The sequence below is a fragment of the Meleagris gallopavo genome, chromosome 16 (assembly GCF_000146605.3).
Source record: "Meleagris gallopavo isolate NT-WF06-2002-E0010 breed Aviagen turkey brand Nicholas breeding stock chromosome 16, Turkey_5.1, whole genome shotgun sequence".
NCBI classification, from domain to species: Eukaryota; Metazoa; Chordata; class Aves; order Galliformes; family Phasianidae; genus Meleagris; species Meleagris gallopavo.
The window spans coordinates 4,474,350-4,488,269 of NC_015026.2; the positions used below are offsets into that span (position 1 = coordinate 4,474,350).

The 13,920-nt window shown below is 41.5% G+C and overlaps 2 protein-coding genes across 2 annotated transcripts in view; one reads left to right on the forward strand and one right to left on the reverse strand.

Moving 5' to 3' along the window:
- Positions 1–9,661, forward strand: part of TVP23A (trans-golgi network vesicle protein 23 homolog A) — a 10,903-nt gene extending 1,242 nt beyond the window's left edge. Inside the window, exons 2-7 of the mRNA XM_010719773.3 lie at positions 4–83; positions 4,005–4,149; positions 5,037–5,126; positions 6,645–6,770; positions 8,035–8,164; positions 8,553–9,661. Of these exons, the coding sequence (XP_010718075.1) occupies positions 4–83; positions 4,005–4,149; positions 5,037–5,126; positions 6,645–6,770; positions 8,035–8,164; positions 8,553–8,614 (633 nt within the window). The 3' untranslated portion in view covers positions 8,615–9,661. The remainder of the gene's footprint in view (positions 1–3; positions 84–4,004; positions 4,150–5,036; positions 5,127–6,644; positions 6,771–8,034; positions 8,165–8,552) is intronic.
- A 9-nt stretch (positions 9,662–9,670) lies between these two features.
- NUBP1 (nucleotide binding protein 1) lies at positions 9,671–13,914 on the reverse strand. The gene is made up of 9 exons (XM_010719774.3): positions 13,791–13,914; positions 13,614–13,682; positions 13,023–13,055; positions 12,671–12,761; positions 12,050–12,204; positions 11,313–11,423; positions 11,086–11,188; positions 10,332–10,415; positions 9,671–9,838 (listed from the first exon to the last, which is right to left on the reverse strand). Exons 2-9 carry the CDS (start codon positions 13,635–13,637, stop codon positions 9,786–9,788), a joined length of 654 nt encoding a protein of 217 aa, XP_010718076.2. The 5' UTR covers positions 13,638–13,682; positions 13,791–13,914; the 3' UTR covers positions 9,671–9,785.
- Positions 13,915–13,920: the final 6 nt, after the last annotated feature.

A 13,920-nucleotide genomic window follows, 5' to 3' on the forward strand; every position in this document is an offset into this window, starting at 1 on the left:
CAGGCGCTGGTGGACGACACCGAGGACGTGTCTCTGGACTTCGGCAGCGAGGAGGAGCTGGCGCTGCGGAAAGCCAAAATCAGGTAACGGGGAGCGGAGCGGATCGGGCCCCGCCCCACCACCGCAGGCTCTGCTCCCGCCGGCCGCTGCTGCCGCGTGGCGCTCGGGCCACGTTCTGCGCGGGGGCGGCTGCAGGGAGGGTCCTGACATACCGCCCGATATATGGCCCCGACACACCGCCGCGACACACCGCATCGTTCTGCTGCTTGGAGCTGAAGGGCCCCCAGCCAAGGTCTGTCACAAGATGAGGTGTATCGTAGCATATAGAACGGCTTGGGTTGGAAGGGACCTTAAAAACCATCCAGCTCCAACCTCCTGCCATCATGGGTTGCCACCCAGCAGATCAGGCTGCCAGGCCCATGCAGCCTCCACAACTTCTCTGGGTAACCTGTGCCAGTGCTTCGCTGCCCTCTGAATAAAGGCCAGCTCCTTCAGCCTGTCTTCACAGGAGAGCTGCTCCAGCCCTCCGATCATCTCATGGCCCTCCTCTGGACCTGCAACAGCTGTCAAAGGGAATTGCCTATACACACTCATCAGTACCTCATATAATCAGCTTCTGTTGATACTGCTCTCTTCCCTCCCACCATGCTCCAGATGACTGTGGTAGATTGCAAGATTAGCATGTCTTGTAGGCATAAATAAAATAAGGGACACTAAGCCTGCACAGCTTATCGGAGGCACACAAGCAGTCATGCAGCTTTACAATACAATTGCTCAGCTCTACCAGTGTCTGGTGGAATGTCTCAGCCCTTCCACTGCACTAGACTTGCAGCAGTCTGGCTCCATGGTGAGCTGCCATGACACAGCATTAACATCCCCTGAACTGTTTTCTGTGTTCTCTGCCATGGCAGCAGGTTTGAGGAAGGTTTGCATTCTGTTCTGTATTATGGTGCAGTTCTAGAGCAGATGGCTTGAATGGAGGTGACTAAACTGGGAACTAAAACTTGCAATTGTTGTTGTGCACAGCTTCACTGTGGAACCAGACTGGAGTCCCGTGGGAAGTGGAACTGTGCTGAAGTGCTTGTTTCAGGCCTGTGGCACCAGCCCTGTACTGTAGAGCTCTGTTCTGCAGGTTCATGCTCCCTGATAACCATACCACAGTGGGCTCACTTTGTTTAGATGCTTATTTTACCAAAAACTGCTCTTCTTTCTTACCCTCATTGTGACAGTGCTAAAGGATAACCTCTTATTTTATTGAAATATTTTGTGCTGTAGAATACAGAAATGAAACTGCTCAGATTCTTTGGAAATAGAAAAACAAACTTCTCTGTGAGCAATCATGTGCAAATGAGCCTGGTACACACCCAGGAGCTGCAGAACTTCATTGCCTATAAGAGGTCATAATGACATATTCTGGACATTTGCTTTTATTAAATTTTATCCCACTTTCATACATCTTGGACTTACTCAGAGTTTGCACAAGCCATGGCAAGTTGTACATTTGTGATTCTCCAGCATGTGTGCAAGTGCTCTTTAGAACCAAAAGGTGCACAGATAATGGTGCAGTTGGTGGCTGCTTCAGTTAGGAGGAGAGCACAACCTTGCACAACTTGCAGCTCTGTGCAGTATCAAAACATTTAATCAGGATCAAGCAGGAGCACGTGCTGACTTCTGTTTCACGTTAGTCAAGTAACACAAGATGATGGAGCCAAAGGGTCTGGTTGCTCAAAATTGGCCTAAATATATCTGAAGTTCTGGACAGGAGGTGCAGAGAGTGGCATGCAGAGCTGCCGTGGCGCTTGGAGCAGGTACCTGGGCAACACTGGTTCAGTGGTACATTGTAGGGCTGACCCAGTTTGATCCCTTAATGCAGGGTCCAACTACATTCATAGGAGTTCATTCCTATCCTAACAGGCATCATCCTTGCAAATGGAACAAAGTTATAATGATATAGTTGGTAATAGTTTAGTCTTATGAGAAGTTAGTGTGCTTTTAAAGCCTACACTGTCTTCTGTTAGTACGAGAAATCATGTTAGTTCATTCAATTTCTTAATTGCTACCATATTTCTGGGAACTGTATTTTTAAAAAATGTATCAAGTACAATTGAAAATGTATTCACTGAGAGCTGTATAGCTTATGTCAAAAAGCATGCAGAGGCTTTGCCTTCACGCTTGAACAGTTTCCTTTATCTCAGATTATTTGGTCAAAATTCCGTTCCTATATGGTAGAAGCTGTAAGCTTCATCTGGTGGCTGTAAATTAGGGAAATGTTAGTTTGCTCTGCTAGATGAGGAAGCAAACAGAATGAACTGGATTTGTTTAGTTTCAAAATTATTATTAGCATAAATATGTGCACATTTTCTGCGAATGAGGGAGTCATGCAGGGAACATCATACCAGTGCTGAGCAGTCTGACTCTTCCTCCTCTAGGACCTGCAGATGTGCCTCTGGCCTGATATATCTCTGTATATCTACAGCTATATCTCTGTATCTCTGCGAGGGGCTTGACTCTCTGTAGTCCCCATAAAAAGCATTCGGGGCTGTAACAAATGTGGGCCTCCTGCTTCTCCAGAGTGCCCCCAGCATAACTATAAAAGCTGTCTGCCCTGATGCTCTCTAGGGTTGCAGCCTACAAGTAGCCTTTATTACTACAACATACTATTTGTGCAGCTGAACTCTTACATCATGTTGAACAAGAAGTACCAAGGCAGGATCTGCTTTTGGCAGCTCACAGGATTCCTTCTGCCTGTGTAAGAAAAAACCCCTTTCATTTCATGTCACGTGTTTATCTGTAAGTCAGAAGTTTTTGGAAAGTCTGTGGTTAGTGTGGGCACAGCAGTAAATGCAGGCTTCAGCTGTGTGTCATTCTTGCTTCTCCAGTCAAGCATCTTTACTACAAGCACAATATTTCCATTATGTAATAGTGAATTTCTACAATAAATAGGTAAATAAATAGGTATGGAGTAATAATATTATAATAAAGGAATACATATAGTAAGTACTATAATTTAAACTCCATTCAAATTTATGAAGATTTATAATATGCATATGAAATTTTTAATTATACATAATAGAATAAGAAATAAAATAGTCAGATAGTTAATGAAGGTTTGGGCCACACTACTGTTAGTTGCTTAAAGAGGTAGAGGGGCTTAGTGAAACAATCACAGATGGAAATAAACCATCTTATTTGGAAAACAGATTTTATTCATTGTAGTTTCAAGGGAGGAAGTTATTCAGGTGGAATGGCTTTTAGTTAACTGTTGTTTTCAACTCACAGAAGCAGCTGTTTCTGTTGTTTTGCATGTGGCATATTACCTGGACTGTGCATCTTATAGCATTCCCCCAAGCCCATGTCCTACTGTACAGACCAACATTTAGCTCTGTACACTTGGTTCTTCTACTGAGATTTCCCTCAGTTTTGTTGTAGGCCAAATTTCCTTTGAGAAGCACAGCACAGATATGCTGTGAAATTAATGACCGTTCATTCAGAAGAATTGTAAACTTCCTAAATTGTACTCCCTCTGTAAAAGGAAGTGTTCACTTTCAGTTATTCCATATGAAGGTTCATTTTGTCTTATTCTATATCATTTTAATTGCAGAGAGTTGCTGGTCTTGTTTTCAAAGCACTTTGGAAAGACACAAGATCTGTCTCAATTAATTCCTTTGTGCTCTGTGATACAGATGGAGGAGCTGGGACTGCAGTGCTGAATGCAACCACTCACCAGATTCCTTCACACAGCACCACGAAGCTCGTGGCTGTGCAGGTTTTGTTCCATCTTTGAGGAAGCATTAGTACACACAACAGTTGCTGTTCTTAGCTGTAGATTGGAGGTTGGTTATTGGAAGTTTCATCACTTTGATCGTTTACCAACATCTGAGATAACAACTACAAACTGAGATGCCACTGTAGACCAGAAATAGTTGCTGTACTGCACTGTCAGTATAACACTAACTGTCCTTCTTGTCCCATAACTTCCTAAGTGCTCTGTGTTGTTTTTCCAGGCACCCACTGGCCACCTTTTTCCACCTGTTTTTCCGAGTGAGTGCTATTATTACCTACTTGTTCTGTGACTGGTTCAGCAACAGCTTTGTTGCCTGTTTTGTCACTATTCTCCTTCTTCTATCCTTTGACTTTTGGTCAGTTAAGGTAAGATGATCCTGAACAGTAATTACCTTTGAAAGTGTTGTTATGCCATTAACAAATATATATACTATTAATAAAAAGGGAAGATATATACTGAAAGGGAGACAGACATTGTGATCTGTTGATTTAGTAAATGGGTCAATCCCATTTTATACAAGACTTTTATCTTAGTCACTGATGTAAGTTACTAACATGGTAGGAAAGCAGCCTTGCCACAGACAGATTTGTTTGTATACTTTGTGTATCTCTAGGAGAAAATAAAGAGATAGTAGTTTTCAGTAAGGATGGGAAAGGACCCAGAGGATGTCTATAGCTGCAGTGCTGTGCCTCACAGCCCTCAGAGAGCCCAGCTGTGGTAGCAGCACCATAGTGATGGCCCAGGGGCTTGGAGGGGCCAGCCCAGAGTCCCCAGGGGTACAAAGAACAATAAGTCCTGTGTGAAACACTGATGTGTCTCCAACATACAGTAAAATTATAGTATTGATCCAGGTTCAAAAATACTTTCTTAATTTAATTGTTTGCTTGATTCCAAGCAGCTCACTCGTTTATAATTAATTTCCCATTTTTTTTTCCAGTGTGTTTTTGGTTGGGGTTCTCTCAGTAAGAATTTATCAGTCTTTTCCAAGTAACTGAATTAGGAAAGATGCACCCTATCATTTCTTATCTAAGTTAATATTATTGTGCTAATGATCAGATTAGGAGAATGGGTCTCTCCATTCCTATTAACTCTGTCCTTAGTGGCTGTTGTGCACAAATTGACATAGGCTTTAGAAATAAGTTTAGTATTTGGTAAGAAATACCATTTTCAGACATGCTTGTCTTTATTTTAAATGTTTTCTGACAAATGAGTGATGCAGCTGCTTAATGCAAATAATTGTTTCTGTCACTAGAATGTGACAGGAAGACTCTTGGTTGGTTTACGTTGGTGGAACCAGATTGATGAAGATGGAAAAAGTCACTGGGTATTTGAAGCAAAAAGGGTAAGAATGATAATTAAAGGCACATGACAAGCAGAAAGCATGTGAAAAGCTTGTCGTATCCATACTAATTAAATAAAAAGGAACAAATGAGAACAACTTATAGTGAATCCATCTTCCCATAGTTATTTACAAAACAGAATTATCTTCAGGAAAGAACTATCTTGAAAGCAAGGCTGAATAGTTCAAATTCATTTCTTAAAAGTTAGTGTCTTTTATTCATGCTCATGGAATGTGCTGGGCAGCAGCACCCAGATTCTGGAGTATTCTAACACTGCTAGTGCTGAGCAAAGAAGCCCCATCAAATGGCACTTGGCACTGCTGCTAGGGTCAAGACTGCCAGTTCCACATTTGTTTGCTAACACAGTGTCCCAAACCCCAGCAGACAAGAGCTTGGCCGAACACCACTCAAGTGTTGCACAGTAGGTCACCCCTTTGTGCAAAGCCAGAGGTGCACACGACTGAGGTGCTGAGCCCAATGGCAGCTGCCCCAGGCATGCAGGCCAGCAGTGCCCTCTAGCAGCCCTGTGTGCAGCTGGGGCTGTACCTGCAGGAATGCAGCAGGCAGTGTGCCTGCACACCAGTAAGAGGATAGCAGACGTCAGCGTTCTGCCTGTAATTTAAGTGAAATCTAGGATTCAAGCAAGTCTGCAGGAAAGCAGAGAAGCTGGAAGACCTCCAACGTATCACAGTTTTGTGGAGCTGAGAAAGACAGCAAGAGCTTTCTTGGCACTTATGAGTAAGTGCATTGCCTACTTCACTTAGTGCAGTTTGTCAGTCAGTCAGTACAAAGTCAGCTCACCTCTGTGGGCTCAAGCCTTCAAAAACTTCTGGCAAATAGGTTGATTAACGTGAGAATCATAACAACAGAGGAAGGAAGGTATAAATAGGGTAGATTGTATTTTTGTCCTGGTTTACTGATGAGAATTCCTTTATCATGGCACAGTCTGGGCTACGCACTGTTCTCTTACTTCCCAGTCTGGAGCTCCATCTCTTGCCACTCCTCTGGCAGCTTTTTAAAATCTCCTCTGTGAGGGGGGTTTGCTTAGAAGTATGACAAGTCATTCAGCACCAACCAGCAACCAATTCCTGGTGCACTGCTGCTGCTGGGACAGAAGCTCAAGCTAGAAATCCTACCAGCAGCTGAGGTGTGCTGGAAGACAGTAACACACCCTGAACATCACAACTGTCTGCCCTTTTCTTTGGGAGGGCTGCAGCCCATTAGGTCTTTCAAGTGTGGAGTTTTCAGCTGAATTGACTTATTTTTCCCCTGAACAGTAAATGCTAGTGCAGCATCACTGCTGGTAATTTGTTGGTAATTAGTGTTACATGTAATTAAAATTCTGTTTGTAACAGTCTTCTGCGTCACACATCTCTCAGGACTTAGTAGGAATCTGATGCCAAATTGAATTAAATGTAATAAATTTATGTAAAGATTTATGTCAATTCCTCCTTTGTTGATCTGTTATTTATTGTGGGTTTTGGTTTTGTGACTAAAAGTTTCAATGATTTCCTTTCTAGGTGCCTACAATAGCTGCCTCAACTGAAGCTGAAGCTCGAATCTTTTGGCTTGGCCTCATTATCTGCCCAGTAATTTGGACAGTGTTTTTTTTCAGCACCTTGTTTTCCCTGAAGCTGAAATGGCTGGTAAGTCTGGAATTACTGAATGAACGATAGCTGACAAGCAGTGTTAGTTGAGGGAAAACCCAGAGCTGTAGTTTTGCAACGATCTTTGCATCAAGATCTCTAATGTTACAAAAATCCCAATAAGAACTTGAAATCAGAGTTTTCTGCAGTGAAGCCTGAGCTCAGGAATGCAACTTTTAGCCTGGTTTTACTATGTTATCGGCTGTCAACAATTTCATCTGTCTCAAGAAGGACATCTTAAAAGGTTGGCAGAATTGTAGCTTCACTTTTAACTATAGCAGCTTACTTTTCCCCAGAGCTACGTACCCCAAACATTGCATTATGCTAACAGGCTTTAAGAAATCATCATGTTTTCCCCTGTAAACTTTTCTATTAAGTGTCTGCATAATCACCACAGAATACATTTTGTTATGTTACTGTGCTAAGTATGATTTTGTTACTGATTTTTAAGAGGTGAAGTGCCTTGCATACATACTGCTACATAACAATACCTGAGATTACATTTTATTACTTAATGGAACAGGAAATTCATCTGTGGGTATGAGTTAATTGCAAATAATTAACTAACTGCTTTATAGTGGCTCAAATGGCATCACTAAAGAAACAACAGTTAAAATTAAACCAGCAGTTATTCTCCACCCTTAGTTTTGAAAACCAGAAATTGGACCCAAGCTAGCAATGAAGATGCATGTTGCTCATACATTGGGAAGAAAGTTCCACAAATGAAAATGCAGTAGGTTCTAGGAAACAAAGTTTCTCTGAGCCTATAAGCACCAATGGTTCCACTTATTTTTACTGCCTGCTAATTGTGGATACTGATTTGTATCTATTGATGCTCTTTGTAAACCTCCAAAGTTACAGGATCTCACTTACAGTAAGGCATTTGTCAGCAAACATATCTGCAGGCTTGCTGTGTATCTCCTTATGAAGATATTAGATATAAGTCAGGCTTAGAAGAAGTGAAATGATTATAGAATCACTTGGATAGGTGCTTTTTTCTTTTTTTTGAATAGGAGCTTAAATACTTCAACATACAGAATGACTTGAGTCAAAAATTGTACCACTTTTTAAAAAATGTATTTTCTTACAGAAAGGGATTGCTGTGTTTAATATGAATGTATCTCTTTTAAGGTTATTCATTATTTGAAGCAATACATTTCATATATAAAACATGTTTCTTGTAACACGTATGCGTATATTTTCCCTTCATACAATCTACAGCTTGGCAGCATTTCATCTCTGCTAAACTTCTGTTTGTCTGCAGGCTCTTGTCATAGCCGGTATCTCCCTTCAGACTGCTAATTTATATGGATACATCCACTGCAAATTAGGAGGACAAAAAAGCATCAGCAAAATAACTTCAAGGTTTTTTGTCACAGCAGATGTTGCCAAGAGTAAGTATTAAGTTGGTCTGCCAGCAGTAGCCCATGAAGTATCAAATGCTGACCTGCCTTATGCTGTTACAGGCTTTGGCTTCTTCCAGATACTGGTTCCTAACCCATCTTCTGGCAGGGCTTCCAGCACATCCATCTTGTGAGCTCCCACCACGGGGTTGTACCCAAAGTCACTTTGCTCTGTATTCAGGAGCTGGCTGAAGCTCCATGGCTGAGCAGCTTCTAAACCCCACGACGAATTTTCTCCGAGTTAAATGCTCAGTACCATGCTGATTTAGCACGTGGGCACTGCTGAAAGAGCTACTTTAAACCCTCAGGTTTCCAACAGCCTCTTCCCTGCGTATATTAAATGATGCTAACATCTGCCTGTCATGCTTTCACTCAACAGGACAGAGCAGGGGGATTTCAGAAGACCGCATTGAAGAACATGGGAAGACATGGACCAGATAATCATTTAAGGAAAAATGAAAGGAGGAGCAGGAGGAGTACTCATTTATTAAAGCTGTTTTTCATATGAAATTATTGAAGTAAAGCTCTTCTAGAATTGCCTGCATGAAATAATGATTTTCTATCATTTGTGCTTATAAGTCTCCTAAACCTCTCAATCTACTTCAAAATAACACTTTCCCCAAAAGGCAGCTCGCTTGTAGTTATGCAGGACTTCAAAAAGCAGACATTATCTTGAGAAAAACCCGTAAACTAAACTGAAACTGCTAGATTGTCCTGAGCATTAGAATGCAGCCAGAAGATGATCATTTGTTTAATTCTGAAACTAACATTAATAAAGTGAAAGTACCTTTTCCTCCTGTACACAACACAGATTTCCCAAGTCTTTGATTACTCGGTAAAAAGAAGAATTACAATTGTATAAGGGCAGCTTGGTTAGGGATTATTATTTTAAAAGTGCTCAGGCTTAAGATCTAGTACAAGGAAAAAAACAGTGTCAAGCAGCCACAGTTATGTTGAAGCATTCAAAATCCATTAATCTTATTCTGATTTGTGTAGTAAATAAAATTCTGTACTTGTACTGTTAACTGTAAGCTGCCTAACATCTAGGCAGTTTTAAAACCAATGCCAATTGTAAGGAAAGAGGACATCACTTTGAAAATTCCACTCTAAAAACAGATCTTTTCCACTGACAAAGATACTTATGTGATGTTCTTTCAGTACGAGAGAGAAATCTGGCATTGCAACTCATCCTACAGCAGAAGGCAGGACAGAGCCTACTGCACATGCATGCGAGAGTTTAGATAGAATGTCCCAATGTCAGTGAAGCCTATTTTACATTCAGCTTTGTGAATAAGATTTTGTCTATGCACGTTTTCAAAAGCCAACTTCATATTCACATTATCAGTGTGATGACAGTGGATGCAAATTGCACCTTTGTAACACAGATGAAGGTTTGTTTATTTTATCTAATTAACCTCATAGCAAGCTTTGAGACCAGCTGTGAATTTCAGTAATCTTGATTAATCTTTATGGAAAAAAAAAAAAAAAGAGAATGACATTAATACTAAGAATTTATTTGCAATATACAAAAAGAATACATTCCTTATATTAAGTCAAGGCAAGGCATAAGTTACTTTTCTATAATTACACATGAAGCATATTTTTATTGTGTTCAGATAATCTTTTCTTCTTGAAAATGGTGCTGATCACAGTGCTCCTGAATCCCTGGAGAGACAGGGAAAAAGTAATACATAAATACCAATCCTGCTGTCCTCTGCTGCTATCACAGGTTGGGCCTTTGTCACAGCCAAGCAGCGTTGGAATTTTGTTGGTATTTTGAAACTGTACATCATTGGCTCCTGGGGTAGTTTACATGTGATTACAACCAGGAGGCGGCAACATTACCCATACTTAGTAGGCTCCCCTCAGTGGCCTACTTAAAAATTGCTTGAGAGCAAGCAAACACACATCTTTTCTTAAAATTAATGATTTAAGCAAAAGAATGAAAACAGTTATTATATACAACTCAGTCACCAGTTTGTAAGTCTGGCATAACTAACAACCAAAAAAAGTAAAGATTATATTGCACATTACATTCTTAATTGCTATGCACGTGTACCCTGGTTTGTTTTTTGATTACGTGTGTCAGAAAACTAATTTCCAGCACCTTTAATGCACTGCAGCAGGGATTCACCTTCATGGTAATTTTAAGACTTACTTTGAATTATGTTCCTGTAAGATGACGTCGCTGGAGACTCAGGCACTTCAGACAAGAAAGACTGACCTTTGTCACAGCTTCTTCCTGGAAGGACAGGAAAAGCATGAAAACAGTGCAACTGGAAAAAAAGAGCTTGTCTTTACTTACTGCTCATCCCACTATAGTTAGACTCCTCCAATGAACCACTGGTATCCACTCTTTTTAAGAAATGGTTACGTCAGTGATGGAGCTGCAGCTCACAGTTTTATGAAGGACCTCTACCAGCAGGAAGTTTCAGTCATTACTTTGGAAGTACTGACCTGTTCCTCAAATCATTAAATCAAGTGTTCATTTCTAACAGCCAGTGGGCGATGAACCAAAGCATCTCACAATCCACATCAGAATTTGAGTCGTGCCAGTGACAGTGAAGACAGAGCACTAACATTAATGCTTATCATTTACAAGTTGCTTTTCTTTGCACAAGAATTTACTAGTTGTATTTGCAGGTGATTACACCAAAAAGACACCATGTATTTAGAGTAAGGATTATACAGCTGAAAAGACGTGTAATAAAATCCTTATCAAGATGAAACATCAGGTTAAGTAAATTACCCAGTACTTTTCACACCACGGTACGTGTGACTCAAACAGATGCTCTATGTGAAAAAGAATATTTACCTGAGACACAAAACATTTAACATTCTGTAGGTCAGGCTTCCCAGTAAGAACACCAGCACAGTTTTAAAGCTGTTGTAGTGCAACACAGTAACATTACCTATTTGAGGATCCAGAGGCACTTTTCCCAGGAGGGAAACATTTAAGTTCTGGCACATCTTTTCTGCACCTCCAGTAGTTGGGGGAAAGATCTGAGATTCTTTCTGGAACAACATAAAAATACGAGTTACTGTGCTCCAATTCTGAGAACAAGGTATTTTTCCAGAAATGTTTGATGTGCAAACAACACCGATGTAAAGAAATGTTTTAAGATACAGATAGCCTTACCTTGCAGTTTGGACATATAAAGCCACTCATGTTCTCCACAACACCTATGATTGGCAGTTTCACTTTATGACAGAAGTTGATTTCTTTCCGAACATCCTGAAGTGAGACTTCCTACAAATATGAAGAAACAACTGGACTTTATAATGAATTCCTTGTAATCAATTGGCACTGTTCCCTTTGTTTATGTTCATCACAATACCAGTGAATTTGATTTGATGCACATAATTTGAATTTCAGCTGTTTTTTCTTTTAAAAACGTACATCACAGAAATATGCCATTTTCTATTTGCAAATCAAGCTTTCCCTCAGATTTTAAGTCTTTGTGTGACTTTTCTCCACTCCAACTGATTTATGAAAAGCACCATGCAGCTGGGAGGCAGCACTTCATTTGCTGTCAAACAGTGCACACCTTATCATTTAAATACTAAACTTACTGACTTCTGAACTTTTAGCTACTGGTGACCAAATTACAAATGCACAGTGATGCCAGGTCATATCCTGAAGAATTAATTCATTTCACTTCACAACACAGATCAGACAGCTTTTGACCGTGAACCACTCAGTGGTGCAGAAGCTCACTTAGGTCCATTACTCCACCAAGGCATCCACCTAACCCATAAAGCAGCCAGTTGCACACACAGAGCAAGTCATTCAGCTCCCTTCTCCATAATTAAACACTGATTGTAAACCAAGCACTTGCCGTGCTGCTCCTGTGAATGGAAATGAAGATCTCTTACCTGAGGGGTAGTAATTATAACAGCACCATCTACACGCGATGCACTGAGGTACTGCACAATTGATAGGTGCTCATCTGACGTCCCTGGAGGGGTGTCGACAATCAGGTAGTCAACTTCACCCCAGTCCACATCACGAAGAAATTGTTTGATCAACCCTAGAAGAGAGGACAAGAACGTGGGATTAAATGAAATAAAAATCCTTGTATATTTCAGTCTGCTTCAAATTTTAGAGCCCAGATATGCAAATTCTTCTGACTACAGTCAACTCAGGTGCAGAAGTGCTGATTTTGCAAAGAATTAAAACAAACGAAAGGCAAAAACCAAAACCCAATAAAGCACCTGACCCCCTGTATCCATTATTCAAAGAAACTAGAGAAGATATTGAGAAAAAATTCTCTCATGAAAGTGGAAGCAGTAACACAACTATACTGTGCAGCTCTGGCTCTACTCTGCAAGAAAAATGATGAAGGTATGGTAACTACTACTGAACAGTGTCGAGTATTCGCTGCTTTTTTGCCACTGCTTACTATATTAGGTTTGTGCTATTAGCCAAGTAAGCTCATCTTCAGATATTCACTCTTCCAACCATGTAAGTTGTTGCTGAAAACCCTGAACACGTACCATTTTTTTTCGGTCCCCTCCAGATGACAGCATCGTCAGGACTACTGAGCAAGAACCCCACTGACATGACACCTAGGTTTTCCTCAACATACTAAAATAGAAGAGAAACTCCATGCAGAACGGGAGAGAAAGGGTAGAGGGGATACACTACAGGTGACCTTTAGACAAAAAAACACCTGGCATTTTCCCTGCATATTTTTAAGATTAATGAGATGTTTTCTGAGGGGTGTAAGAGACCCCCTGTCCATCACAATTAATACAAAAGCACGCTTTGCTGCTTCCCCAGTCCTTTGCTCCTTAGAACAGTGTCAAACCCAGCCAGCCACCTCTGGGAACAGCTGCACCAGCTTACCACTGGAGACCATCCTGATCCACTCTGATGAACCTGAAAATTGAAGAGATACATACAAAGTCACACTAGAAATTAATACAGAAGTTATGTAATAGATGAACAGAAGACAGAAGAGGATAAAAAGACCTTGCCTATGGATGTGGTGTTACTATATTGGACCAATTTAATTAAAAATTGCAGAAAAGTTAGATTTCCATTAATAAGTGAACTGCTGAATGCTCCTGCTGGAAACATACCCATGATTTTATATAAATACATGAAACATTTCAGAGCTGATAAGGGCACCATGCTGGTACGACTTAGGTTCAGTATTCATGGATTAGCAGCAGATGCAGAGCAGCAGCTGCCTGGCAGAACTGGTCACCCCGACTGCCTGCAACTCTCTAGCAAATGACACCATGCTGCACATCTGTATGGATGTGGATCTGAATGGCCATCTCACCTTCTCTGCTCCCCTGCCTGCTGGCTGGCCTCTCAATACACGACCTTATAGAAGCCTTAAAGCTAAGCGAAGCTTTAGTCTTATTGCACATTGGGAATGCTTTTATCTGACACATTCGGCCTCTCGCTATAGGAGCGGTCAGAGCGCACCTGTTCTCCTTCCAGACCCATCATCTTAGGGATGGACGGCCCACAGATGTCGACGTCCAGCAGAGCAACCTGGAACACAAAGCAACGAAGGCCCGTGGAAACGCGCCTGCACAGCAGGGCTCTCGATGCAAAGCCCCGCACCGCACACCGCAGCCAAATAAGCCGATGGCGCCCCACCTGTTTGCCCTCGTCGGCCGCCAGCCCGCGAGCCAGCAGCGCGCTGAACGTGCTCTTCCCCACGCCGCCCTTCCCGGAGAGCACCACGACGATGTGCTTCACGCCGCGCAGCCGCTCCCTCAGCTCCGCC